This window comes from Neophocaena asiaeorientalis, unplaced genomic scaffold (assembly GCF_003031525.2).
Source record: "Neophocaena asiaeorientalis asiaeorientalis breed wild unplaced genomic scaffold, Neophocaena_asiaeorientalis_V1.1 scaffold130, whole genome shotgun sequence".
Taxonomy (NCBI): Eukaryota; Metazoa; Chordata; class Mammalia; order Artiodactyla; family Phocoenidae; genus Neophocaena; species Neophocaena asiaeorientalis.
Window position 1 is genome coordinate 2,417,962 of NW_020173397.1, and position 26,388 is coordinate 2,444,349.

At 40.7% G+C, this 26,388-nt stretch overlaps 1 protein-coding gene across 3 annotated transcripts in view; it reads left to right on the plus strand.

Moving 5' to 3' along the window:
- Positions 1-13,180: 13,180 nt before the first annotated feature.
- The window catches only part of SUMF1 (sulfatase modifying factor 1), a 99,462-nt gene continuing 86,254 nt past the window's right edge, over positions 13,181-26,388 (plus strand). The window contains exons 1-3 of one of the 3 annotated variants that reach the window (XM_024747086.1): positions 13,181-13,475; positions 22,311-22,484; positions 25,664-25,738. In XM_024747086.1, the coding sequence (XP_024602854.1) occupies positions 13,206-13,475; positions 22,311-22,484; positions 25,664-25,738 (519 nt within the window). In that variant the 5' untranslated portion in view covers positions 13,181-13,205. The remainder of the gene's footprint in view (positions 13,476-22,310; positions 22,485-25,663; positions 25,739-26,388) is intronic. The other 2 variants (XM_024747087.1, XM_024747088.1) reach the window with 2 other exon arrangements.

Genomic DNA, 26,388 nt, shown 5'->3' on the forward strand with positions numbered 1-26,388 from the left:
TATAATTTGCAAATATCTTCTCCCATTCAGTAGGCTGCCTTTTCATTTTATTGATTATTTCCTTCACTGAGCAAAATGTTGTTAGTTCGATGTAGTCCCATTTGTTGAGATTTGCTTTAGTTTCCCTTATCTGAGGAGACATATCTAGAAAAAAATATTACTAAGACTTATGTCAGAGAGTGTACTGCCTAGGTTTTCTTCTAGAAGTTTTATGGTTTCAGGTCTTACATTTAAGTCTTTAATCCATTTTGAGCTTATTTTTATAACTGTGTGAGAGACTAGTTCAGTTTCATTCTTTTGCATGGAGCAGTCAAATTTCCCCAACACCATTTATCGAAGGGGCCGTCTTTTCCCCATTGTATATTCTTCCTTCCTTTGTTGTGGATTAATTGCCCATATAAGTGTAGGTTCATTTCTATTCCATTAATCTATGTGCCTGTTTTTGTGTCAGTACCTTACTGTTTTGATTACTGTAGCTTTGCAGTGTAGTTTGAAATGAGGGAGCATGATACCTCCAGCTTTATTCTTCTTTATTTTGATAGAGAGTACACTGAATCTGTAGATTGCCTTGGAGAGTATGGTCATTTTAATAATGTTAATTCTTCCAATACATGAGCCTAATATACCTTTCCTCTGTTTGTGTTGTCTTCAATGTCCTTCATCAATGTCTTATAGTTTTCCAAGTACAGGTCTTCTACCTCCTTAGATGGATTTATTCCTCATTATTTTATTCTTTTTGATACTATTGGAAATGTGATTGTTTTATTAATTTCTCTGACAGTTCACTGTTAGTGTATAGAAATGCAACAGATTTCTATATATTGATTTCGTATCCTGCAACTTTACTGAAATTGATGTTCTTTAGATTTAAATAAAGAAACAGAGAGACTAGAGTAACTGACTGTGAGGCCTAAATTTTCAAGGTCACAGGGGCTGGACAAGCCCTGTGCAAATCAAAGTGATGAGGGAGCAGAAATAACTGTGAGGGAACAGAGAGGAACACAGAGGAGATGCCCACCAGAAGGTGAGATGCTGGGAGTAAAGTTGAGTTTGGCCAATACCTAGAACAGTCTGAAGTCCTGGTAATTTCCTTGTCTAATTCCAAGCCATTCATAGCCATGCAGTGTGCCACCACCACTGTGTGAGGCAGTGTAACCGAGTACTAAATAGTAGAGATACTGCCATCACATTGCAGAAGTCCAAGTCCCACTTTCCAATCTCAGCATTCCACTTACCAGCCCCATGACTTTGGGCAAGACCTACATTGGCCCCTTTTCAGGTAAGTAATTTACCTAAACTCTCTGAGCCTCAATCTCCTCATCAGCCAAATTGGTATCATTATAGAACTTCCCTCACTGCCTTGTTAAAGGAATGAAATGAGACAATGCATCTAAGTGCTCAGCACGTAGTAAATACTCAAAAAATGAGAGACTATTAGCTAACACTACAGTCTTTATTGTTATTATTATTACTATTAATGCAACTTTACTCCTTGCATGCAAAGGCATTTAATCAAATAGCTGGTTATGCAAAGCTGTTTACACAGTGAAGTCCTTTAGCTGAAAAGTAGTTTGTATAAAAGGATACTTGAAAGCGGAAATATTTTTGGTCGGGGGAGCCATGCCACACGGCTTGCGGGACCTTAGTTCCCCAACCAAGGATTGAACCCAGGCCCTCAGCAGTGAGAGCATGGAATCCTAACCACCGGACCACCAGGGAATTCCCAAGTGGAAATTTTATAAAGGAGTTATTTACTCAGTCCTTTCTTTTGCTGATGAAGGAACAGACATCTAAAGATTCAGTGGTTCTTCCAGTTCACAGAGACACACAAAGGCTATGTGGGGTTGAGAAACCAGGCTTCCTGACCCTAGGCAGGAGGTAAGTCCACTGACTCTCAGATCTTTGGGATTGAAACTACTAAATTAAAGTAGCAAACTTTTCTACGTAGTCTCTTAACCAGCTCTTTATTTTTAGTTTTTAAACCGAAGTCAAGATTAAAATCCTAATGCTATTTACTTTTTATTATATCAATTTTTATTTCTGTAAATTTTATTATATACATTATAATAAATGAAATCCATTTCTTTTAGTTAGGTTTTATTCCACTGAGCTTTTGGCTGATCCATCAATAGAGCCAAGTTCCAACAGGAAAGAGACACTTTTCCGTGGTGAAATCACAAGAATGTCCTGGGTTCCCAGTGACCTAACCTGTTCTTCTGTTGCTGTGACCCAGAGCAAAAATTCCTGAAAGAGGAGCAACAGTGGAGTCATTCCGTGGCTGACTTATTTTTTTTCACATGACAGTAATACCAATTATCCTAGAAATGGGAGGGGGTAAAAAAACCAAAATCCTTACTTTTTTTTGTCAGATTTCCCAGAGGAGCAAGCATGGCACAGTTCCTTTTTCTTTTCTGCAATTATTTTTAAATTAATTTGCTCCTGGCCCAGTTTACTTTTATTCATTTCTATAGCCATTGAATCACACCCAAATGAGCTTCCTCTTTCTATTGTTAGACAGATTTTCTCAAAATATTTTAAAACTTTCTGCTTCCTCTCCATTCTGTTTTGTGGGTGAAGCATTTTATTCAGACTCTTTCCTCTGAGTCCTCTTGAGTTACAAAGTTAAATGATAATCTGTGGGTGGGAGACTTTGAGAAAGTTTTGACAATCGTAGGAAGACAGTTTGTGAGATGACATTTATTGTCTCTCATTGGCTTATCTATGGATGTGCCTGTGGTGTCTTGTATGTTACACTTAGTAAGTTGTCATTAATAATAATGATGATGATGATAAACACATTATATTAGAGACCATTTATTGAGATCTTACTATGTGTTAAGTGCTTTACATAGGTCATTCTATTTAATCTTCATCGCAGTCCTAAAGGGTGGATTTTATTAACCCTATTTGATAGATGAATTCCAAAATTTAAGTAAGTTGCCCAAGATCATTCAACTTGTAAGCAGCAAGGGCTCTCTGAGTCCTAAGCTCTTATTCATTCTATCCATGCTTCTCAAACTGTGGTCGTCAGACCAGCATGCAAGAGCAGTACCTAGGAAATTGTTAGAAATGCAAATTCTCACACTGCATCCCAGATCTGCTGAAACAAATTCAGGGAGTGGGGCCCAGCAATCTGTGTTTTAATCAGCTCTTTGAATGATTCTGATGGATGATGAAATTAGAGAAACAGCTGCAGCATGCTATGCTTTATGGGCACAAAGGCATCACACCTGTAAGGAGGGAACTGGGAAGTCTTTTGGGAAATGACTCCAGGAACTTTGCCTGGCCAGGGACTGGCTGGGACCTGTGGCTTCCTGTCTCTCACAGGGAGGTCCAAGACTTCCCCTGGTTCCAAAGGCCCACAGATCTCCAGGGGTTGGGTGGTTGGCCTTTCTCTGAATTCCCCTGAACAGCTAGCATATGAGCTCTGTCTGTGCCTGAACCCTAAGTGGTTATCATCACCCTCCAATTCCTCCCTGACCCCATGCAAGACCACTCTCATACTTTTCCAGAGACCAGGGAGAACAGTGAGTGCTGAGGTTGAGGTGCAGAGTACCCCTCTGGTGCTTAGACTCACCATGGTCCAGCTGTGCCCCCAGCCAAAGCACATTGTCTGACACTGCAAAGGATGCTCTGTACATCTGCTGACATTCTGCTGTGAATCCCAGCCTGCCTCTAGTGATAATGCTGGAACTGAAAGATGTATTTATTAGTTTCCTATTGCTGCCATAAAAAATGATCAGAAAGTTAATGACTTAACAAACACAGATTTATTATCTTATGGTTCTATAGGTCAGAAGACCAACATGGGTCTCATTGAGCCAAAACCAAGGTACATTCCTTCCTTTCTGGGGACTCTAGAGGAGAATCTGTTTCCTTGCCTCTTCAATCTTCCAGAGGCTGCCCACATTCCTTGGCTTGTGGACCCTTTCTCCATCTACAACATCAATAAAGTTGCATCTCTCTGACCATTCTTCAATAGTCACATCTCCCTCTGACCACAGCCAAGAGGTGTTCTGTTCACCTACGTAATTAGATTGAGCAGGGCAATCTCCCCATCTCAAGGACCTTAACTTAATCACATCTGCAAAATCCCTTTTGCCGCATAAGGTAATGTATTTATAGATTCTGAAATTAGGACGTGGACGTCTCTGGAGCCATTATTCTGCCTGCCAGAGTCTTCTCTTGTAGCACAGAGCACAGCATTCTTTTTCGGAGACTATAATTGCAAATTCCAAGAGATAGGAACAAGAAGAGAAAATGAATTCATATATTATTTGTTATTTAGAGGACCATACAAAGCCAAGTTTCCTTGATTCCAAGACCATTTACTGAAATATATACCCTGCTTTGAAAAAAAAGCTTTTTGAGGGAAAAGGAAGCACTACCATACCATATGTATCCCTAGCTCACAAGATACAACCAGAATTCAGAAACAATACAATGAGATATGGAAATGTGTTGCAGAATCAAAGTGATACCATAGTAAAATCAGCTAGTGTTTATTTCCTTTCTTATACCTATATATTTGGTCTCAATAAAATATGATTATGAAGTAGGCATGGTAGGAGACTCAGCCACGTAGAAGCTTAAGTACTAAACCTAAAGTTTCCTAAATAAATGCTGGGACCCAAAGCTAATCTTTGAGTCTGATGCCAGGACCTCTCTATTACATGAGGCACATCTTCCCAGAGAGACATTACTTCCTCAATGATCTCCAGTCTTTGGGCCACAGACCCCTGGGGAACCAGTGATTACAAGTATTGGGAGTTCATTCAAATGTTAAGCATTGCCTGAAGCCCAAAAAGTTAATGTATTTCTAAACCTTTCAAATATATACAGGAACTGATGTGATGTAATACACAGTTTCCTTTGCTAATGTACTGCCTTCAAAGCGGCATCTTGACGTTTCGTTTTCCAAATAAGTGGATATTAAAACTAAAACTTCTATTGTAGGAGCATCTGAAATATAAATGTATGTTTATAATATATATATATATTTATATATTTATTTATTTCCATTTTCCGATTGACTTCTTGTTGAAAAATTTGGGAATCATTCTTCTCCATCATTTCATTTGATTTTCCATCTTTACAGCCAAGAGGGTCAGCCAGATGGATATAACAGCACCTCCATCCAGTGGTTATGTGATGATCCACTTTAATTCATCCAACAAGTATTTATTGTGTATCCACTAGGTGCTGAGCACAATTCCAGGCACCGAAGATACAACAGAGAAGAAAACAGATGAAGATTCTTGCCCTTGTGGAACTGACATTAAATAATTTAAAACATGTGAAATACTTAGAACATTGCTTGGTACCTAGGAATAGCTCGAGAATTATTAGTTCTTATGATTATTATAATTATCAACTTATGTAATATCTAAAATGAGCATTCCAGAGTATTTTTTAAAAATAGGACACATTCCTCTGTATATTTAGAGAGTAAAAATGAGAAGTCCAAAGAGGCAGAAACATTTTGCCACGGGGTTCTTTCATTAGGCATTCTTTAGCATCATTGTGTGCTGAAATCACTGGTTTGGAAAGTCTGCTAACTGCTGCTTTTTAATTGTGTGTGTGTGTGTGTGTGTGTGTGTGTGTGTGTGTGGCCACGTGGAGCAGCTTGCAGGGATCTTAGCTTCCCAACCAGGGACTGAACCTGGGCCCCGGCAGTGGAAGCACCAAGTCCTAACCACTGGACCGCCAGGGAATTCCCTAACTGAGCCTTTTTAGTTTTGCTAGTTTGTGCTGCAGTCAATGAGAAAAATTTATACCGAGAGAAATTTTCATTTTGTTTGCTTTTTTCTTTTCCTCTTGTTCAAATAGTTTCATCTTGCTTCTCTCCCACCTTCAGAGCCGAATGATGTTGTGTACTAGTGTTGAGGTCATGGACACCAGCCTTCTCAGGACACTTCGTGGCCTCACCACTGTGGCACAGCCCTTGTCCAGCTTTGACGGCTGCTGACACTCAGGGTATCACTGCTTCCCGTTCAACTGTCACAGAGAGGAAACCTGGTGTCCCCAGCTCCTCTCTCTTTCCCCACAGCCCACCGCGGCCCCACAGAAGCCTATGGTTTAGCTGTGCTTGAGTCACATTGCCATCCCTGGTCCAATCAACTGTAACTGGAAGTTCAGGCAAAACCGGCTTGTGCATCAGAACCACTTAAAGCAATGCTTGGTGGGCCCACCCTCAGACTCAGGAGGTCTTGGGGTGGGGCCCAAGGATTTGCATTTTTAACAAGTTCCCCAATGCTACTGATGCTGCTGATTCAGACAGTTTATAAATGCCGGCTCTTGTAAACCAAGCCGCTAGCTGTACTCCTTTGTACCCGTGCTGGGAGGGACAATTTTTCTCTTAGCAATGCTGGAGGCAGGCATGGCAAGCTCCGTGACAATTCCAGTACAGCCTACCATTTTCCTTTCTCCAAACTTACCATCCATTCATATTCCCGATGTTCCTGAACAGTGGTGATTGGAGAGAAAGATGGGAAGAAGTTAGAGTGCACCTAAAGAAGTTCAGGGCAAGTAAAAGATGCTTTATGGGCCTTTGGGAAGAAAAAGGAAGGAATAACATAAAAAATCACCGTCCTAGCTTCTCTTCTCAATCCTAACATTGATGCCCACCCACCCTGGAGAGGGCCTTCTGCTTTACTCAGTCCACCAATTCAAATGCACTAGACAGAGAGGCTTTTCCTGCTCAATGCACCTTCCTGCCTCCTTCCTTTCACAGGTTTCAAATCTGTATTACCGTCTGGAGGCTTTCAATGCCCGTTCCTTTGTATTCCCTTGTCCCTTTAGTTTCCACAGGTGTTACCAACAATAAATCTCTTGCATTTCTGATTACATCTTGACATCTGTTTCTTTTTAAGTTAATTTCTATTGGACTATAGTTGTTTTACAATGTTGTGTTGGTTTCTGCTGTACAGCAAAGTGAATCGGCTATACGTATACATATATCCCCTCTTTTTTGGATTTCCTTTCCATTTAGGTCACCACAGAGCACCGAATAGTGTTCCCTGTGCTATACAGTAGGTTCTCATTAGTTATCTATTTTATACACAGTAGTGTATATATGTCAAATCAATCTCCCAATTCATCCCACCCCCCTTTCCCCACCTGGTCTGCATACATCTGTTCTCTACAGCTGTGTCTCTATTTCTGCTTTGCAAATAAGATCATCTGTATTGTTTTTCTAGATTCCACATATAAGTGATATTATGCAGTATTTGTTTTTCTCTTTCTGACTTACTTCACTCTGTATGACAGTCTCTGGCTCTATCCACGTCTCTGCAAATGGCACAATTTTGTTCCTTTTTATGGCTGAGTAATATTCCATTGAATATATGTACCACATCTTCTGTATCCATTCTTCCATTGAGGGACATTTAGGTTGCTTCCAGATCCTGGCTATTGTAAATAGTGCTGCAGTGAATATTGGGGCACATGTATCTTTTGAATTATGGTTTTCTCCAGGTATATGCCCAGGAGTGGGATTGCTGGTTCATATGGTAGGTCTATTTTTAGTTTTTTAGGGAACCTCCATACTGTTCTCCATAGTGGCTGTATTAATTTACATTCCCACCAGCAGAGTAAGAGGGTTCCATATTTTTCTCCACACCCTCTCCAGCATTTACTGTTTGTGGATTTTTTTGATGATGGCCATTCTGACTGGTGTGAGGTGATACCTCATTGTACTTTTGACTTGCATTTCTCTAATAACTCTGTAATAATTTGGTTGGATTGTTTGTTTTGTTGATATTGAGCTGCATGAGCTGTTTGTATATTTTGGAGATTAATCCCTTGTCAGTTGCTTCATTTGCAAATATCTTCTCCCATTCTGAGGGTTGTCTTTTGGTCTTGTTTATGGTTTCCTTTGCTGTGCAAAAGCTTTGAAGTTTCATTAGGTCCCATTTGTTTATTTTTGCTTTTATTTTCATTACTCTAGGAGGTGGGTCAAAAAAGATCTTGCTGCGATTTATGTCCCAGAGTGTTTTCCTTTAAGAGTGTCCCTATGTTTTCCTTTAAGAGTTTTATAGTGTCCGGCTTTACATTTAGGTCTTTAATCCATTTTGAGTTTATTTTTTGTGTATGCTTTGGGAGGGTTTCTAATTTCATTCTTCTACATGTAGCTGTCCAGTTTTCCCAGCACCACTTATTGAAGAGACTGTCTTTTCCCCATTGTTTATCCTTGCCTCCTTTGTCATAGATTGGGTGACCATAGGTGCATGGGTTTATCTCTGGGCTTTCTATCCTCTTCCACTGATCTATATTTCTGGTTTTGGAGGCATCTGTTTTTGACATGAACCACACTGACAGAGTTGGTACTAGAAGCGGTCTGAGAAAGCAGGTGATAAGATGAGATTTGAGGACTGGGTCATCCACTGCCTGGCTGGCAATGAGGATGCCCATCTTTTTTCAATGAGATAGAATTGATGTACAATATTATATAAGTTACAGGTGTACAACATAGTGATTCACAATTTTTAAAGGTTGTACTCCATTTATAGTTATTATAAAATAGTGGCTGTTTTCCCTGTGTTGTACAATATATCCTTGTATCTTCTTTATTTTATACATGGTAGTTTGCCCTTCCTCCTTCCCTCTCCCCACTGGTAACCACTACTTTGTTCTCTGTATCTGTGAGTCTGTTTCCTTTTAGTTATATTCACTAGTTTGTTTTTGTTTTTAGATTCCACATATAAGTGATATCATACAGTGTTTGTCTCTGACTTATTTCACTTAGTATAATATTCCCCAAGTACATCCATGTTGTTGCACATGGCAAAATTTCATTCTTTTCTATCACTGAGTAGTATTCCATTACATGTATGTGTGCATATATATATGTGTGTGTGTGTGTGTGTGTGTATATATATATATATCTTCTTTATCCACTATTGATGGACACTTAAGTTGCTTCTGTATCTCGGCTACTGTAAATAATGCTGCTATGAACATTGGGGTGCATGTATGTTTCTGAATTAGTATTTTCATTGTTTTTCCAGATGTATACCCAGGAGTGGAATTGCTGGGTCATATCATAATTCTATTTTTAGTTTTTTGAGAACCCTCCATACTATTTTCCACAATGGTTGCACCAATTCACATTCCCACCAGCTGTGTATGAGGGTGCCATTTTCTCCATATCCTCACCAACATTACTATTTGTGTTCTTTTTGATGATAGCCATTCTAACAGGTGTGTGGTGATATCATTTTGTGGTTTTTTGTTTGTTTGTTTGTTTGTTGCTGTATGCGGGCCTCTCACTGTTGTGGCCTCTCCCGTTGCGGAGCACAGGCTCCAGACGCGCAGGCTCAGCAGCCATGGCTCACGGGCCCAGCCGCTCCGCAGCATGTGGGATCCTCCCGGACCGGGGCATGAACCTGTGTCCCCTGCATCGGCAGGCGGACTCTCAACCACTGCGCCACCAGGGAAGCCCCTTTTTGTGGTTTTAATTTGCATTTCTCTGATGATTAATGATGTTGAGAATCTTTTCATGTGCCTGTTGGCTATCTGCTTGTCTTCTTTGGAAAAGTGTCTGTTCAGGTCTTCTGCCCATTTTTTAATTGGGTTGCTTGTGTTTTTTGTTGTTGAGTTGCTTGAGCTGTTTATATATTTTGGATATTAACCCCTTATTGGTCATATCATTAGAAGATACTTTCTCCCATTCAGTAAGTTGTCTTTTCCTTTTGTTGATGGTTTCCTTTGCTGTGCAAATACTTTCAAGCCTAATTAGGTCCCATTTGTTTATTTTTGCTTTTACTTCCTTTGCTTTAGGAGACAGATTCCCCCCCAAAACACTGCTGTGATTTATGTCAAAGAGTGTTCTGCCTATGTTTTCTTCTAGGGGTTTTATGGTTTGCAGTCTTACATTTAGATCTTAATCCATTTTGAGTTTATTTTTGTATGTGGTATTAGAGAATGTTCTAATTTCATTCTTTTACATGTAGCTGTCCAGTTTTCCCAGCACTCCTTATTGAAGAGACTGTCTTTTCTCATTGTATATTCCTGCCTCCTTTGTTGTAGATTAATTGACCATACGTGTGTGGATTTACTTCTGGGCTTTCTATCCTTTCCATCCTTTTCCATTGATCTATGTGTCTGTTTTTGTGCCAGTACCATACTGTTTTGAATCCTGTAGCTTTGCAGTACAGTCTGAAGTCAGTGAACATTATTCCTCCAGCTCTGTTCTTCCTCCTCAGAGGACCCCCATCTTGAGTGATATGTGGGGTATGGACAGCCCCTGGCACAAGGTGGCAGCCCAACTATTAAAATATTTACTGGTACTGACCTGGGAAAATGTCCATGTGGAAAGGAACGTCTACACCAGTGTGCTGATTTGGGGAATTTGAAAGATGTAGAGGAACAATGGATCCAAGAATAATGGGACTGGCTGGTTATTACCAAGTGGCATTGACACCCTACAGAGAGACAAAGAGAAACAAAGGCAGCTAAAAAAAAAAACAGTTAAAAAGTGCATGTGAGGGCTTCCCTGGTGGCGCAGTGGTTGAGAGTCCGCCTGCCGATGCAGGGGATACGGGTTCGAGCTTGGTCCGGGAAGATCCCACATGCCACGGAGCAGCTGTGCCCGTGAGCCATGGCCGCTGAGCCTGCGCGTCCGGAGCCTGTGCTCCGCAACGGGGCAGACGCCACAACAGTGAGAGGCCCGTGTACCGCAACAAAACAAAACAAACAAACAAACAAAAACTGTGTAATGACACTGCCTTTCAGTTAGAGTAAAAGCTTACTAGGTCCTATATAATCTGGCCCCCTGTTACTTTCTGACCTCCTTTGTTTTTCCCCCCTCCCTTGTTCATTCTACTGCAGTCACACTGGTCTTGCTGTTTAGTGAACACTGTCACGTCTGAGGTCTTTCATCTAGCTTCATTAGATGGAAGGGGCAAGAAGACCAGCAGAAGGAACTTAAGTGGGAGTCAGAGCGTGAGAGAAAGTCTAGATAAATTGCCCTAATTGGTGTAGAGTTGATTGCTGAGCTGTACTTTTAACTCTGATTCCTAGCATGGCCTTCTCACCTATGGATTTCTCATCATTTTTTCCCACTTACTCATTGATTAGTGACCAGTAAGAAATTATTTAATGAATTGAGAGAGAAGGTTGATACTTCCCGGAGAATCAACAAAGTTTCCATCTTTGATAATGATGGCTAATAATAGCAAACATTTTTTTGAGGTATTGTGAAATGCTAAGACTTTTACAACTCTATCTCACTTAATCTTCATAAAATCTGTAAGAAGGTGCTATTATTATCCCCGTTTCACACATGAAGAAATGGTGGCTTAGAAAGGTGAATACTTCTTGTAAGGGGCCGGCTTTAAACACAGCTCTTTCTGAGTCTAAAATCTGTATTATTTTCTCAACAATTTGCTTCTCTTTAAGGGAAAGAGGTCATGATTACTGCCATTCATTTTTCCATTAACTCAATAAATATTCACTAAGTGTATATTAAGTGCCAGGTCTTGGCCTAATTTTGCAGATACAATGGTGAACAAATAGGCAGGATCCTTGCCTTCATGAAGCTTTTTGCCTAATAGTGTAGCAGGACCATCCATCAAAGGAATTCAGGGCTCGGTAGGGCAGCAGGCTTGTGCTGAGATCGAACACTTGCAAAGAGACTGACAAAGATTCTCTCTGACCTGGAATCTATATTTGTGGACAGTTAATATGTAAAACCTTGGTTAAAGCATTGATCTTTTAGCCTCATCAGTTGTAAAATGGGTATAGTAATAGTAGATTTCTTGCCAAGGGATTGTGATGTTAAATGAGAAAATGTGTGAAAGCTCTTGGCAAACTGTAAAATAGCAAGTATGGAAGGACTTAAAATTTTTTCACCTGTTTTTTTTCATTTGAGATATAGTTGACATATTAGATTAGTTTCAGGTGTACAACAGAATGATTCCCTATTTGTATGTATTGCAAAATGATCACCACGGACTTTCCTTTATATTAAAAAAATTCAAATATAAACTAGAAAGAATAGGACAATAACCACTGAAAAATCCATAAACCAGCTTTAACAATGACCAACTCATGGCCGATTGTGTTTCATCTCTAGCCATCCCCCCCATTCACCATATTTTGAGAAGCAACTCCTTGGCAACAGGATGTCTTTTTATCTATCTATCTATCTATCTATTTATCATCTATTTCAATACATATATCTCAAAGGAAGGGATTCTTTTAAAAAACATACCCACAAATACCATAATCACTCTTAAAAAACTAAAAACAAAATTGACAGTAATTCTTAATTTTATCAAATCTCATAACTTGATTTAGTGGCCATATTTCTCTGATTATCCTAAAAAATTTGAGATCAGTAGGTTTGAATCAGTTTTTAGATGATTCATATATACTACAATTGTGTGAGATGTCACATTTAATCTATAGGTCCCCCCTCTTTCTGGTTTTTGTTTTGCCTTTTTTTTCCCCCTGAAGAGATTGGGTCTTACGAAACAGTGGTTCTCAAACTTTAGTGTGCATCAGTATGCTTTAGAATCATCTGGAGAACTTGTTAAACGCACAGATTGATGTCTCCTGTCCCCAGACATTCTGAGTATTGAATTTCTAACAAGTTCCCGGGTGATGCTCATGCGGACGACCCTTTGAGAGCCACAGTAGGGATTTCTCTAACTGTATCCCTTGGTGAGGTGTCCTTCAACACGTTCATCTTCCGTTTTCCTGTTAAGGGAAGCTTATTGAATTGCCTGCATTACAGCATAATGGTTTAAAACTCAGGGTTTGAAGGTATGTGTTAGAGGCGCAGTGTGGCTGGGTTTAAATCTCGTCTTTTGACATTTATTTGCCTTGTGACCTTGGGCAGATCACTTAATTGTTCTGTGTACTCAACATTCAGGGTCCTCGTGAGGATTAAATGAGATTTCAAAAAATAAAGTGCTCACCTAGTGTATTGCCTGGCACATAACAAATGCTCAATAAACTCGATTATAATTTTTTCAACCTAAAAATAATAATGGGGCGCACAGGCTGCGGAAGGCCAAGACTTTTTGGGTTTTCTTGTTTTCACGTCAGGAGAGCCAAGGAGGAAGGCTCTAAAGGAGAGGTACCTGGAGAGGGGTGGAAAGAGGGCAACTCTTAGGGACACTGAAGTCAGCCTAGGGCTTGGCCCCTTTAAGGAGGGCGGGGCCACGTGACCCAAAGGGTCACATGGCTAGTGGGAAAACATGGCTGCGCCCGCGCTAGGGCTGGCTGGAGGACGAGGCGCTGGGCTCGGTCTCGTTCTCTCTTTGCCTCTGCTCTTGCTGCTGGGCCGGGCGGCGGGGGGCGAAGAGGTCGGGGCCGAGGCGGGCGCGGCGACCCTCGCGGGCTCGTGCGGTTGTGGCACTCCCCAGCGGCCCGGGGCCCATGGCAGCTCGGCGGCCGCGCACCGATACTCGCGGGAGGCGAACGCCCCGGGCTCGGTAGCCGGAGAGCGACCGTTCCCGCCCACCAAGGTGCTCTCTTGGTTCCCTAACGACGGGTGGGGGGCGCCGGGTTTCTCGACAGGGTTGGGATGGGTAAGGCCAGGGGTTGGAGGAAGGCAAGTAAAGATTATAATTACATTGCCAAATCGCGCACTTGCAGATCCAGTTTGATGAGAAGTTCTTCCGCCCTCCGAAACGGGTGGGTCTTGGGGCTCTGCGTAATGCTGAGCATTAGGGAGTTTGGTTTGAGGACAGTTGTCTTAACTTTTCTTACCTCTTATCTCCTGCTTCCTCGTTCTTGCACCCTGTCTTCTTGATGAGGTTCTCAGAATTTTAAGTCAGATAAGTGTGGGTTTAAGTCCTGCGTTCCTCTCATTAATTGTGAAGGAATCAGGACACTGGGTGTCAGTGTCTCTAACCTTGTTGTTTACTTATCTGTAGTCTCTGATAGTAGACTCTGCTTCTTGACGACAAGGACTTGTCTTATTTTTTCTGCTATTCCTAGCACTTTAGTACATGGGAAAGACTAAGTAAACAGTAGTTGTTTTATTACTATCGTTTATCTATACCTTGCACAGTGCCTGAATGTTTTATGTGCTAGGATATGTAAATAATAACATTAATAATAACTATTATTCAGTTCTTAGTTAAAACAAAAAACAAAAAAATTAGTAACTATTCCTTAGTTCTTACCATTTCAGGTATTTTGCATATTGGTATGGTTGTGAAAACAACTTAGATCTGCTGACTCCCAAAGAAGTTCTTCTTCTTGAATACTAGTACACCCTTTCCAGCTTTTTCTGTCCAAGTTTTTTTTTCCTGTGGGTTAATTGTGACCAATTTTCAGGACTTAGGTGAGAGGTAACATCCTTCTGCAGGCCTTACCTGACCTCTTTCCTTCCTTCCCCTTCAGTATTTCCATATGCTGCCGCAGTTGTACCTGTTTGCTCTGACATAACCATTACTGAAGATTTTTGTCTGTTGGTGTCTCTCCCCAGCTAAGTTGTGAGAGGGAGGGGAGTCAGGACCATAATTTTGTGACTTGGGTATAGAGTGTTAGGAGGTTGGTAGCTGGACTTCTCATTGTTTCTCCATCCTGTATAATTACTGGCCTTTAAAATGCTTCCTGTTGTTCCTCAGAGGATTCCCTGCATTATTAGTGTTTATCTTTTGTGTGGTGGGGAGCCTTGGTTACAGTTGTAGTGTATGGTGGCCATACTTGATTTTAGTTCCTTTATAACTTGAATGGTAATTGATAATCAGTTTCTCCCTCCTTCTGCAGGGAAAGCCCTCTGTTTATCTGCTTTGTAACTAACAGGGGCGCTGTCTTATTTGCATGTACATTGGTCTGTGTCAAACTTTTGCCGAGAACCTTCTGGCCAGTACTGAACATTCCTCATTTTAAATGCTCCAATGTCCTATTGATTCCAGAATGTGATGTACGTATCATTATAAGGTATACATTTTTCATCCCTTTAGAGTGGTTTCACGTCCAGACTGAGTATTGTATGGGTCATCTTTGGCCATATCTTGCATTCATTTTATAAAGGAAAAAATATATAATTAATTAATTTATATTTTGTATATGTGCATTTATTTTATGTTTATCTTCCCTTGCACTCAGTTTCTATAATGTTTGGCAGCATCCCAAGTTATTAGGAAACTAGCAGTTGTTGAGAACACAGCTCACAAGCCTTCAAGGACTCTTAAACTTAATGCTTGAACCTGAAGTAGACTTCTTATAAAGACAAACGACTTCAAGGAGGCTGTTCTTTGTCTCTCTGTTTTCCTTGGTTTCAGATGTTTTAGTTCATGTGCAGATGACTTTGGTCTAATTCTGACACTTAGCCATTTATTCTGAATTCAGGAAGTCCAATATTATGTGAGATACTTGGTCGTAGTGATAACCTTTTATTTTCTTAATTTTCTTTCTTTTTTTAAATAAAAGGATTATTTTTGAGCAGTTTTAGGTTCACAACAAAATTGAGAGGAAGGTAAAGAGATTTCCCATATACCTACTGCCCCACCACAGGCATAGCCTTGCCAATTATCAACATCCTCCACCACAGTGGTACATTGTCACAATTGATAAACCTACACCGACATATCATAATCACCCAAAGTCTATACAGTTGACCCTTGAAAAACATGTGGGTTAGGGGCACTGGCCCCCTGTGTGGTCAAAAATCCTAGTATAACTTTACAGTTGGCCTTCCATACCTGTGGTTCTGCATTCCAGGATTCAACAAAGTGCAGGTCATGTAGAACTGAAGTATGTATCTATTGAAAAAATCTACGTATAAGTTGACCCTCGCAGTTCAAATCCGTGTTGTTCAGGAGTCAACTGTAATTTACATTAGGGTTCACTGTTGGTGTTGAACATTTTATAGGTTTGGACGAATGTACAGCGACATATGTCCATCACTATAGTATCATACAGAATATTTTTATTGCCCTAAGAATCTTCTGTGCTCTGCCTCTTCATCCCTCTCCCTCCTCCCAAGTGGCAACCACTGATCTTTTTACTGTCTCCGTAAGTTTTGCCTTTTCCAGAATGTCTTATAGTTGGAATCATACAGTATGTAGGCTCTTCAGATTGGCTTCCTTCACTTAGTAATATTTATTTAAGTTTCCTCTGTGTCTTTTCATAGCTTGATAGTTCATTTATTTTTCATGCTGAATAGTAATGTATTGTCTGGATGTACCACAGTTTATCCATTCACAGTTTATCCATTCATAATCCATTCGGTTTATCCATACCGAAAGGCATCTTGCTTGTTTCTGAGTTTTGGCAATTACGAATAAAGCTGCTATAAAAATCTGGGTGCACGTTTTTTGTGTGGACATAAAATTTTCAACACCTTTGGGTAAATACCAAGGAATGTGATTGTTGGATCATATAGCAAGAGTATGCTTAGTTTTCTAAGAAACCACCAAACTGTCTTCCAAAGTGTCTGTACCGTTGTGCATTCCTACTAGCAATGCATGAGAATTCCTGTTGCTCCACACCCATGTCAGCATTTGGTGTTGTCAGTGTTTCAGATTTTGGCCATTCTAAGGTGTGTAATGGTATCTTGTTTTAATTTTGCATTTTTTGGTTGACATGCTGAGCATCTTTGCCACCTGTATATCTTCTTTGGAAGGTCCTTGGCCCATTTTTAATTGTATTGTTTGTTTTCTTATTGTTGAGTTTTAAGAATTGTTTATTTTGGATGACAGTCCTTTATCAGATGTGTCATCAGCAGCTATTTTCTCCCAGTCTGTTGCTTGTCTTCTCAATCTCTCAACATTGTCTTTTGAAGAGTGGTCTCTGTCTAGATTCTTTTTTTTTGCACGTGGATGTCCAGTTGTACCAGCATTTGTTGAAGAGACTGCCTTAGCTCCATTGTATTGTCTTTGCTCCTTTGTCAAAGATCATTTGATTATATTTATGGAGGTCTATTTCTGGTCCCTCTCTGCTGTTCCATTAATATGTTTGGGTGTTCTTTAACTAATACATGTCTTGGCTACTGTAGTTTTATAGTAAGTTGCATAGTGTCTTTCCTCCAACTTTGTTTTTCTCATCAATATTGTGTTGGTTCTTCTGGGTCTTTTGCCTCTCCATATAAACTTGAGTATCATATTGTTGATATCGATCAAATAACTTGCTGGGATTTGGATTGAGGTTGTACTGAATCTATTTTTGTTTTCCATTTATTTAGTTTCATTCAATAAATACTTATTTGGTACATGTATTATATAAGACTCTGTCCTGTGTTCTGGGCTTATAGAAAAGAAAGACCTATGCCCTACCCTCAAGGCATTGACTTGTTGGTAGACCTCTCTGTCTCTCTCTCTGTCTCTCTGTCTCTCTCTCTTACACACACACACACACACACACACACACACAAAATCACAGTTATATGCAAGCATCATTTTTCTATAGTGACAGTCCTATAGGAGGAGTATGTACAAAGTACTTGGAGAGGAAGAAAGGATTCTTGTTTCCTGGACAAGTCAGGAAGTGCTCAAAGAAAAGACCACATTAGGCTAGGCCTTGGAGGAGACATTTTCAGGAGTTGGGGATGGAAGGGCAGATTGAAGGACATTGCGAGAAGGAGAATAGCATGGGTACAAATGAAGCATTGTACAAGTGCATGGTGTGTTCTGGGATATGTAAGTAGTTTAAGGTTTCTGGGGGTGACATTTTCACCCTTTTTAATGTAACACTTTTTAGGTGTGAGTCTTTTTTAAAAAATATTTTAATCAATTTAATGAACACTTGCCAAGTGCTATTTACAGAGAAGTAAATAGCACTGGGCTTTACCCTCAAGGAATTCAGGTTTCATTAGAAAGTTATGTCAGTAAGAATTGTCTGGGAAACAATATAGATATTTTCAAATTTTACTTAAGTTCCCTCTGGTTAAAAAATATACAATGCTCCTTGAGAAAACTATTCTAACAATGTTCTGTACAGCTTATTATGTTATAAAAAGGTATCAAAATGTTTTAATCTCCATGTATCTTTTAAAAGAGTTGTTTGAAAAGGCACTGAAGATCATGAGACGATAAAATTGTACGTGGTATCTCTGTATATGTGGGTAAAGTCAGTCAATTTCCGGTCTGAGGATGGTTTGATCGGGTAATGCTTACCCAGGTGTCAAGACACGATTGAATACCATCTCTTCTATGACCCCTTTCCTCCAGGAAGACGTGGTGTTTCTATCCTCTAAATTCTCGTAGCATTTTGTCAATGTCTGATGGAAACTTGTATATTTTCTGTAAAGTAGTGTTATTTGTGTAATTGTCTGATATCTCTTTCTACACGGGAAGCAATTTTTTAGACCTATTTTAATGTCTGTATCCTCCAAGCGCTTTACACATTTAGGCGTCGTGTAACAATTGCTGGAATGATCTTTTACCTTTTTTTGTTGGTTACAATATTGAGAAACTGCCAGGGGAATTAAGGGTATGAGTTACTTTTTAAAGAAACCTTTGGAAAGCAGTCTTTTTGCTGTATCTTATCCTCCCCAGGATCCTGTGAGATATTATCCCCCACTTTACAGATGTGACAACTGAGGCTGAATAGAACCATGAAATCCCAGGGCTTGAAGGAACTTTAATGCCATTTCATCTATGATTAGTGTCAGTAGAGTGACAGGATGATATAGGTAGGTAAGCCCTGCATAGATAGATAAGACAGCAGTTTGCGGGCAGATCCAGGGAGCTTGCTTCTCTTGTTATTCACCCAGCTTTCTGCGGAGCCTTTACCTTTTTACTTAGGTTTGAGGAGAGGGAAGAAGGAAAAAGAAGTGCTACACAAAAGAGTTGCCTATAAACTTATTTCATTTTTGTGTGTAAAACAAAAGTCCCACAGAAGCAAGTGAAAGAAAAGATTCTTAAAACTAGCTTAGTAGGCTGATAAAGAAGTGTGGGTAGGGACATTTATGGGCTCTCATGGCTGGGAAGTTCACATGCAGATATGGTCCCAGACACAGCTGGATGCAGGGCCTCAGGCAGCATCTCCAGATGTCTCTTTTTGGCTCTCTCTTGGCAGCTCCTCTTTCTTCTATGTTGGCTTCATTTTTAGGTAGTATTCCTTCTAATGATCAAAGAGCTGGAAGAGAGAGTTTTCTTTCCCGCATAGCTCCAGCAAAAGTTCTGAGATTGGGTCGTGGGCCTATCCCTGATTACATCTCTGTGGTCAAAAGAATATGGTAATTGGCTAGGCCTGAGTCATGGGGCAGGGGCGGTGTGTGTGTCTGTGTGTGGGGAGTGGGGGGCATGCAGCAGTGTCATCCATCTCCACCTGAGACATGTACTTAGTTGAAGAAGTGGTTTTCAAAGAGATGTCACTTGCTCTTAAAGAACAGGAGGGAATGGGTGCCAGGTGGGGGATCACAGATGTCCACTGCACCTGGCCAGAGTGTGCAGCTCAAATATGGTCCTAGTGATAAGAGAGTTGCTTTGACTTCACCTGTCCTTCTGGCTTGCTTGGCAGTGGCAGAAACTGATGTGCCAGAAGGGGTTTTAACTTACCTCCAAGGAGGAACGGATTGTTTGAATCTGGACCTTCATGAAGACCTGATCAAAATGGTTCTTTGTGTTTGGTTTAGGGGTGTGAGACCTGATGCTCTGGATTTCACTAGAACGACATTCTACATTTGTAGGACAGAGACTTCATCAGTGAAAACTGGGAATTATGATACAGTCAGAGCCATGCAGGCTATTTTTATCTATAGCCTCCAGAATGGAAACTTGGCTTATTCATTGCTGGCTATCTCTGATGGTTAATGAAAGAAAAAAAAAATTAGGCCAGGAGTCCACAGTGGAAGTTGTGATTGTATTAGCATTGTTGGTGCTCACCTTGTGGGAGAGTGGGTTGAAAAACAGATAATTGTAAAATTTCATTGGGAACAATGGGCACAGTTTCCTATAGGCCTTGTGTTTGCACCTTGGGATGAACAGCCGTTCTCAGAAAAGGACCTACTTGTATGCTGCTGGAAAGCTTTTTTTTTTTTTCCTTAAAGTCCTTTAGGAAACATGAAACCTTTTATTAGATCATTTTAATAATCATTTTAAGCTTTTGTCTGCAGGCTTCTATTATTTTTCTGCTTCTTTGCAGAGCTGCTTGAAATTCTGACTTCTCATCTCGACTGAGGAATCTTGTGTCCCAGATGCTTGGAGAATAATGAGAATAATGTGTGAACCTAGTTCAGTCTTTGAGCAGAGTCTCTTAAACAGGTTTCACTGTGATGCAGGCATGCTATTCATGTCTGGGATGGTGTTATAAAAGAAAGAGAATTTTTATAATTAGGAATAATTCAAATGATACATTTTTCATTGTATCTGTGATGTCACTCTTTCAGTCAACGAAGTTTCTTCATCCATCTATCCCCCCCACTCCCTTCCTTCCTTCCTTCCTTCCTTCTTTCCTTCCTTCCGTGAATTATGCACCGTACTAGGAGCTGGGGACATAGAAGTGAAAACTTTATTTCTGGTCCCCAAGGAGCCTGGGATCTAGGGCAGGTAAAAACAAGCCATTAAAGTATGTACAGAGTGTGTCAGTTGTTTAGAGAGGTGTTTATCAGAGGATCCCAAATGAGGGGGATATGCCCAGCCAGCAGAGGGAAATGCAGGCAGGAAAGGCCTTCTGTAGGAGGTGATCGTCGAGCATTGATGTTATTCACAAGAGATGAAGTGCAGGTGGAGTACGGGGTGAGAGAGGTGGGGAGAGATTAGGCTCTGATGCTGAGATATTTAACCCTCAGAGGTGCTGGGGATCCCTGAAGAGTTTAAGTAGGAAAGTGGTATGATCAGATTGACACTTTATTGTTTGTTATTTTGAATAGAGTACATGGTTTTAAAATTACAAAAAAAATTCTGTAGAAGGGTGTATAGTGAAAAATTTTCCACTTATGTAATAACCTTCCCTCAGACAACCAGTGCATGAGTTTCTTGAATACCTTCCCAGAGCCGTGTTCTGCAAATGTAAGCAAATACAAAAAAATATGTGAATCTATGTTCTCCTGCCCACCTCCTTTTCACGCAAATGATAACACACCATGCTTTCTAGAGTGCACCTTGCTTTGTTCACTTTCCTCTTCATCGTGGTGAGATCTCTCCATATCAATATATTAAAAGTGTCTTTTTATTCCTGTTGTTTTCCTTCTTTTCCTTTTCTTATGGCTGCCTAATTTTCCATTTTCTGGGTGGCCCACAATTTAGTTAATCATTCCAATATTGAAAAATATTTAGGTTGTTTCCGGTCTTTTTCTGTTCCAAGCAGAGCCTCAGTAAGTTGTGTGGGATACAGAAGACAGATATTTTGAAAAGTTCAGTAGGGGCTTAAATACTTGTATGAATGATTGAAAGGAAGGTTGATGGCTTAGAGAGGAGCCGGGAGAAATGTGAAGGGATGAGACTGGAGGCAAGGAGACAACTGTGAGGCTACAGCATTAATCGAGGAAAAGAAAAGGGGAGAGGACAGAGGGATATATATTTAGGGTACCCAGTAAAACTGGATGACCGCTGTAATGTTGGATTTCCCAAGTGATGCTGAGGATGGACCTGTGTTTCTTAACTGAAAATTTTCAGTGTGATCCTCAGATCTTATGTTTAGTGCTAGGAAAACATGTGAACAAAGCAGCCTCAGTTGCTGCCCTCTTGGTGTTTAGAGGTTATGTGAAACAGTAGATAGGAACAATTAGAGTTTTAATGAGGTATTAAATAAGGACAAGACATGGTCCTTTAGTAAACCTTTTAGATTTTCCATTTCAATGATTTAAGTCTTTTCCATTATCATTGGGAACCTAGATTCACTCAGTGGGTTTTTAAATATATATGGGGACTTCCCTGGTGGTCCAGTGGTTAAGACTGCGCTTCCACTGCAGGGGGTGCGGGTTACCCTGGTCGGGGGGAACTAAGATCCCACATGCCGTGTGGCCAAAAAAAAAAAAAAAAAGTTAAAAAAAAAAATTGTATTTGGCATTTTTATATTTGCTTTTAAAAATAATTTAAAAGAAATATGGACATAATAAAGGACAAAAATGCACAAATGTATAAAGAAGTGGAATATTCTCCCTGCCTCTGCACTGCAGCCGTTAGCAGCTTGGTGACTGTTGCTCCAGACCTGTTTCCATGGCGTGTGCAGATGTGTATTATGTAGTGTTTTTCCTAAAGAAATCACTACCCTAAAGAATTTTCACTTCTTTTTGTGACTAATCATTCATTGGAGTACGCCATGATTTCACTTACTTCACAGTGGCTTTTGTGGCGGAGGTTGGCTTGCTGTTGGGTGCTTACTGTGTGCTGGCGCTCTACACTTGACCCAGGTTCACTCTGGCGGTGACGGCCTGACTTCCCGTGTTTCCCCTTTTGCTGCAGATGGTCCCCATCCCTGCCGGAGTATTTACAATGGGCACAGATGATCCTCAGATAAAGCAGGATGGGGAAGCACCTGCGAGGAGAGTTGCTATTGATGCCTTTTACATGGATGCCTATGAAGTCAGTAATGCTGAATTTGAGAAGTTTGTGAACTCAACTGGCTATTTGACAGAGGTAATGGGGTTGGAATGGGGAGGAAGAACTTTATCAGTTGACCGCTTTTTCCTATGTGCCCAGTGCTGTGACAGGCATTTTCTGTATATTTCATGTAATTTTTGTTCTCACAGCAACCCAGTGAGGCAGCTTATTTTTCAGGTGGCAAACTGGGGATTAGCAAAGTGATTTGCCCCGAGTCCCACAGCTGGTTACTGGCGGAGCTGGGATTCAGGCCTGGCCAGTGTGACCCCAGGAGCTGTCTTCTTAACCGTTATGCTCTAGTGTGTCAGTGCTTCAATCTTCCAAAGAGCGTCACTGTCCTCTCAGGCTTTTTGAGATGATAGCATGTAAGGTAAGGCCACTTCTCCCTCTCAAAAAATTATAGTTTGGATGTTTCAGAAGCATTGCATAATTCATAAGTAATAGATGCAGAAGTGCAGCTTTTCATTTTTGTGGTTTTATTCCAGTGCCTGACGACTCATAAGCTTTCCTTTGGCAGTTCCAGGCTTTATCCTGTGGTCACTGAATCACAGAGCAAGGTTCTGCAAGTGGATGTTTGTCCTAAACGGGAATAGGAAGAGAGAGGCTTTCTAGTTTATGAAAGTTTCTGTGAGTGTCTAAAATATCCTTGTTATGTAGGTTTCCCATTTTTTTCTTACCAAAGGACTCTACCCTACCCTTGCCTTCAGTTTGTGGAGTCCCTGTCCTTGTTTTTGTTTTTTTCTAGGCCAGAACATCTTCCTTTCTTTAAAAAAAAATTTCAGAGCGAATGCTGAAAGCAAAACAGCATCCAAATTTGGTTTTGCATTTCTTTGGAATTTCTTAAAATATACAAAGTAGTTGTCTTTTTGTACCTATTTGTAGTAAGAAGTTGCTGTTCCTTTTGTTTCATGAGGATACTCTCAGGTCAGGTTCCTCAGTAGTCTGGTGAAGTTAGAAGTGGGCTTCTAAGGCAAGAAGCTTCCCTTAGACTAGGGTTCCCATCAAGAGTAGATAGAATAAGCAGAGTTTAGGGCATCTAGGAGCATGGATGGGGAAATACTGCATCTGGATTTCTATTACCCTCTAACTGAAGTTCAGCATTTCCTTCAGTTAGGAATAGACAACATACCACAGTAGTGGCAGCAGTGCCTATGACTTTATCACCAATAGAAATCACAGACATTTTGTATCCCATTATTGTTGTTGCAGAGATCATAAAATATTGTTTGTATTCATCCTCACTTTAGAAATGATAATTATGAGACCTACCACTAGATCTTATTTAATGTATCATTTATACATATTTAATGTATAGCTATATATACACATATATGTATATGTTACTATAGCACAAATTTGTTTTACTAATATTTCGATATAACTAGTTTTCTTTGTAATTGTATTGATTTTATTTTATACACTCAAACATTTCATTCTGAGAAGAAGATCCTTAAGCTTCACCATACTGCCAAAGGGGTCCAGGGCACAAAAAGGGTTAAAAGCCCTGCTTTGGATAAAATACTTCATATTATTATGGCATTGATGTTTCTTTTCTTCCATTTCTCCAGCTTCATTTTATATCACATTTCCCTTGCTCACCATGTTCTAGCCCTGTTGTTCTTGTTTCTATTCCTTGCAGACTTGACACTCTTTCCCATCTTGGGGGCGCAGCCCATACTTTCCCCCTGCTTGGAATTTCCTGACCCCGTTGCCTGTCCCCCTTTTGCGTGGCTGGCTCCTTCTCATTCTCGAGTCATCTCAGCTTAAATATCCCTCTCAGGGAGGCTTCCTCTGCCCACCCTATCAAAAGGAGGCTTCTCTCTATACTCTCTGCCTTACAGGGTCAAGTAAAGTTGTAATTATATTCTTCCTTTCTTTGTTTGACTTGACTTTTGTTTGTGGCCCCATATGTGAGTGCTCTAAGGACAGAGACCATGCCTCTGTAATACTGACCTTGTATCTCTGTCATTTAGCCCGAAGCCAGGCATCTGATAGGTGTTTGGTACATGTTGTTGAGTGAAGGAATGGTCTGGGTTCTCAGGCATGGTGATGTCACAAGGGAATACAGAAATAAGAGCTGGGGTGGAGAAAAGATGATGAGCTCTAATCAGCAAAAGGAGTTTGAGGTGCTCATAAGGCTGGAAATACAGGGATCTAGTAGGCCGTTAATATCACGTGGTGAGGAGAGGAGAGGACTGGAGGTGGAGATACGAGCATCATTTGAAATGCCGGTGGTGGTTAAAATCATGGGATTTCAAGAGTTTGTCCAGCAGCAGGTCGGTGTATCTCATCGTGTGATCTCTTAGACCACCTGTATTAGAATCACCAGCTTATCTGTTCACACGGTCAGGTTCCTTGGCCTCACCCCAGACCTACAGAATCAGAACCTCTGGGCTTGGGGAGCAGTGCTGTGTAGCTATAACAAGCTGGCCAGGTGATCTCAACTGCACAAAGGCTGAGGGCCACTGCTGTAAGAAGAGCAGAGAGCCAGGGCAGAGTGCTGGGGAGCAACAGTGTCTAAGGGGCAAGAAGAAGAACCCATCTATTTCAGGAGATGAGAAGGAGTGTGAAATGGAGGAAGAAAACTAGAAGAGTAGAATCATGGAGACCAAGAGACTACATTGGGTGTTTCCAGAACTGGGGTCATATGCAACAAAGAAAACCAGGTAGATATGGACTTGAGACAGTAATGGTAAATAAAAATGATTAAAATACAGATTTCCATCTGGTGCTTGAATTGGCCACTTGAGACGTATAAGCACAGTGGACACCTCAGTGGAGTGTGTCAGAATATCAACAAACAGTGCCATTTACTTCTTTTCGCTAGGTTCTAGGAGCAGAACAAAGGACAAAGGTTGATTATGTAATCTGACATGTAAAGAATCCTGTTATTTTCCAAAGTCATTTGTAATACTTGGGGAGATGTGTTTCCATCAACAGAAACAATCACAGTCTCAATAGCTAATCTCTTCCAGTCTGCATTCTTATCAGCTAAATGAGCCTTAAATAAAAATGGTCTCTCTAAGTGACAGTAACCTGTTTTAACAGGAAGCCACATGCTTTTAGGTCATTTCTGAATCCTTTGGGAGGTTATAAGACAAATCTAAGTTCATTTGGACAAGAAGAACCCCTTTAGTAGCGTACAGAGAAAATGGCACATGTGAAATATGTTACTACAACCTTTTCTGGATTTTTATTTCCTTCCTTTCCTTTAGGCTGAGAAGTTTGGTGACTCCTTTGTCTTTGAAGGCATGTTGAGTGAGCAGGTGAAGTCTGATATCCAACAGGCAGTAAGTAATGTTTAAACAGGCTCTCATATTTCTCTATTGCTCATTGGAAAGGGCTTGGGTGAAAAATCCAAACTACCAGCCCCCCCACCCCCCCAAAAGTAAACGCCTCATCATTTTCCTGCTATAGATTTGCCCGTAGAACAGGCCTATGGCACCAGGGCACCGTATCTTGAGGAAAATGGCACAAACCTGGGACAGTATCTGAAGTGTTAGGTCTGACGTGAGCTTCTGTCTTGTGCACCTGAGTATAAGTGGAGCTCAGCTGGGCTTTATACACTTCTGGGTTTCTTTTGCTCTTAGCCATTTCTAGAATGGAGGGTTAAATGTGCATGTTTTTTACTTCTATTCTTAAAGCCTTGGTCTCATCAGGTTCTGGTATGGAGAAAGAGCTTCCTATTTAAACATTCCTGAATTCACTTGATCAGAGTAGTAGTTATGAAAGGGGCCCTTTGCTGTGGATGTACACAGGAAATTGAACCCAGGACCTGGTCCTTACCATCCAGGGTGTACCTTCTCTCATAAAGGGGTCCAGGGAAATCATGGAGACTGGACTAGGTCTCCATAAGCCCCTGTGTGGTGAGTGGAACTTGGGATTTCTGTTCCAGACATTTTAGTAGGCTTGTGTATATTTGAGAATTTGTCCACTCACA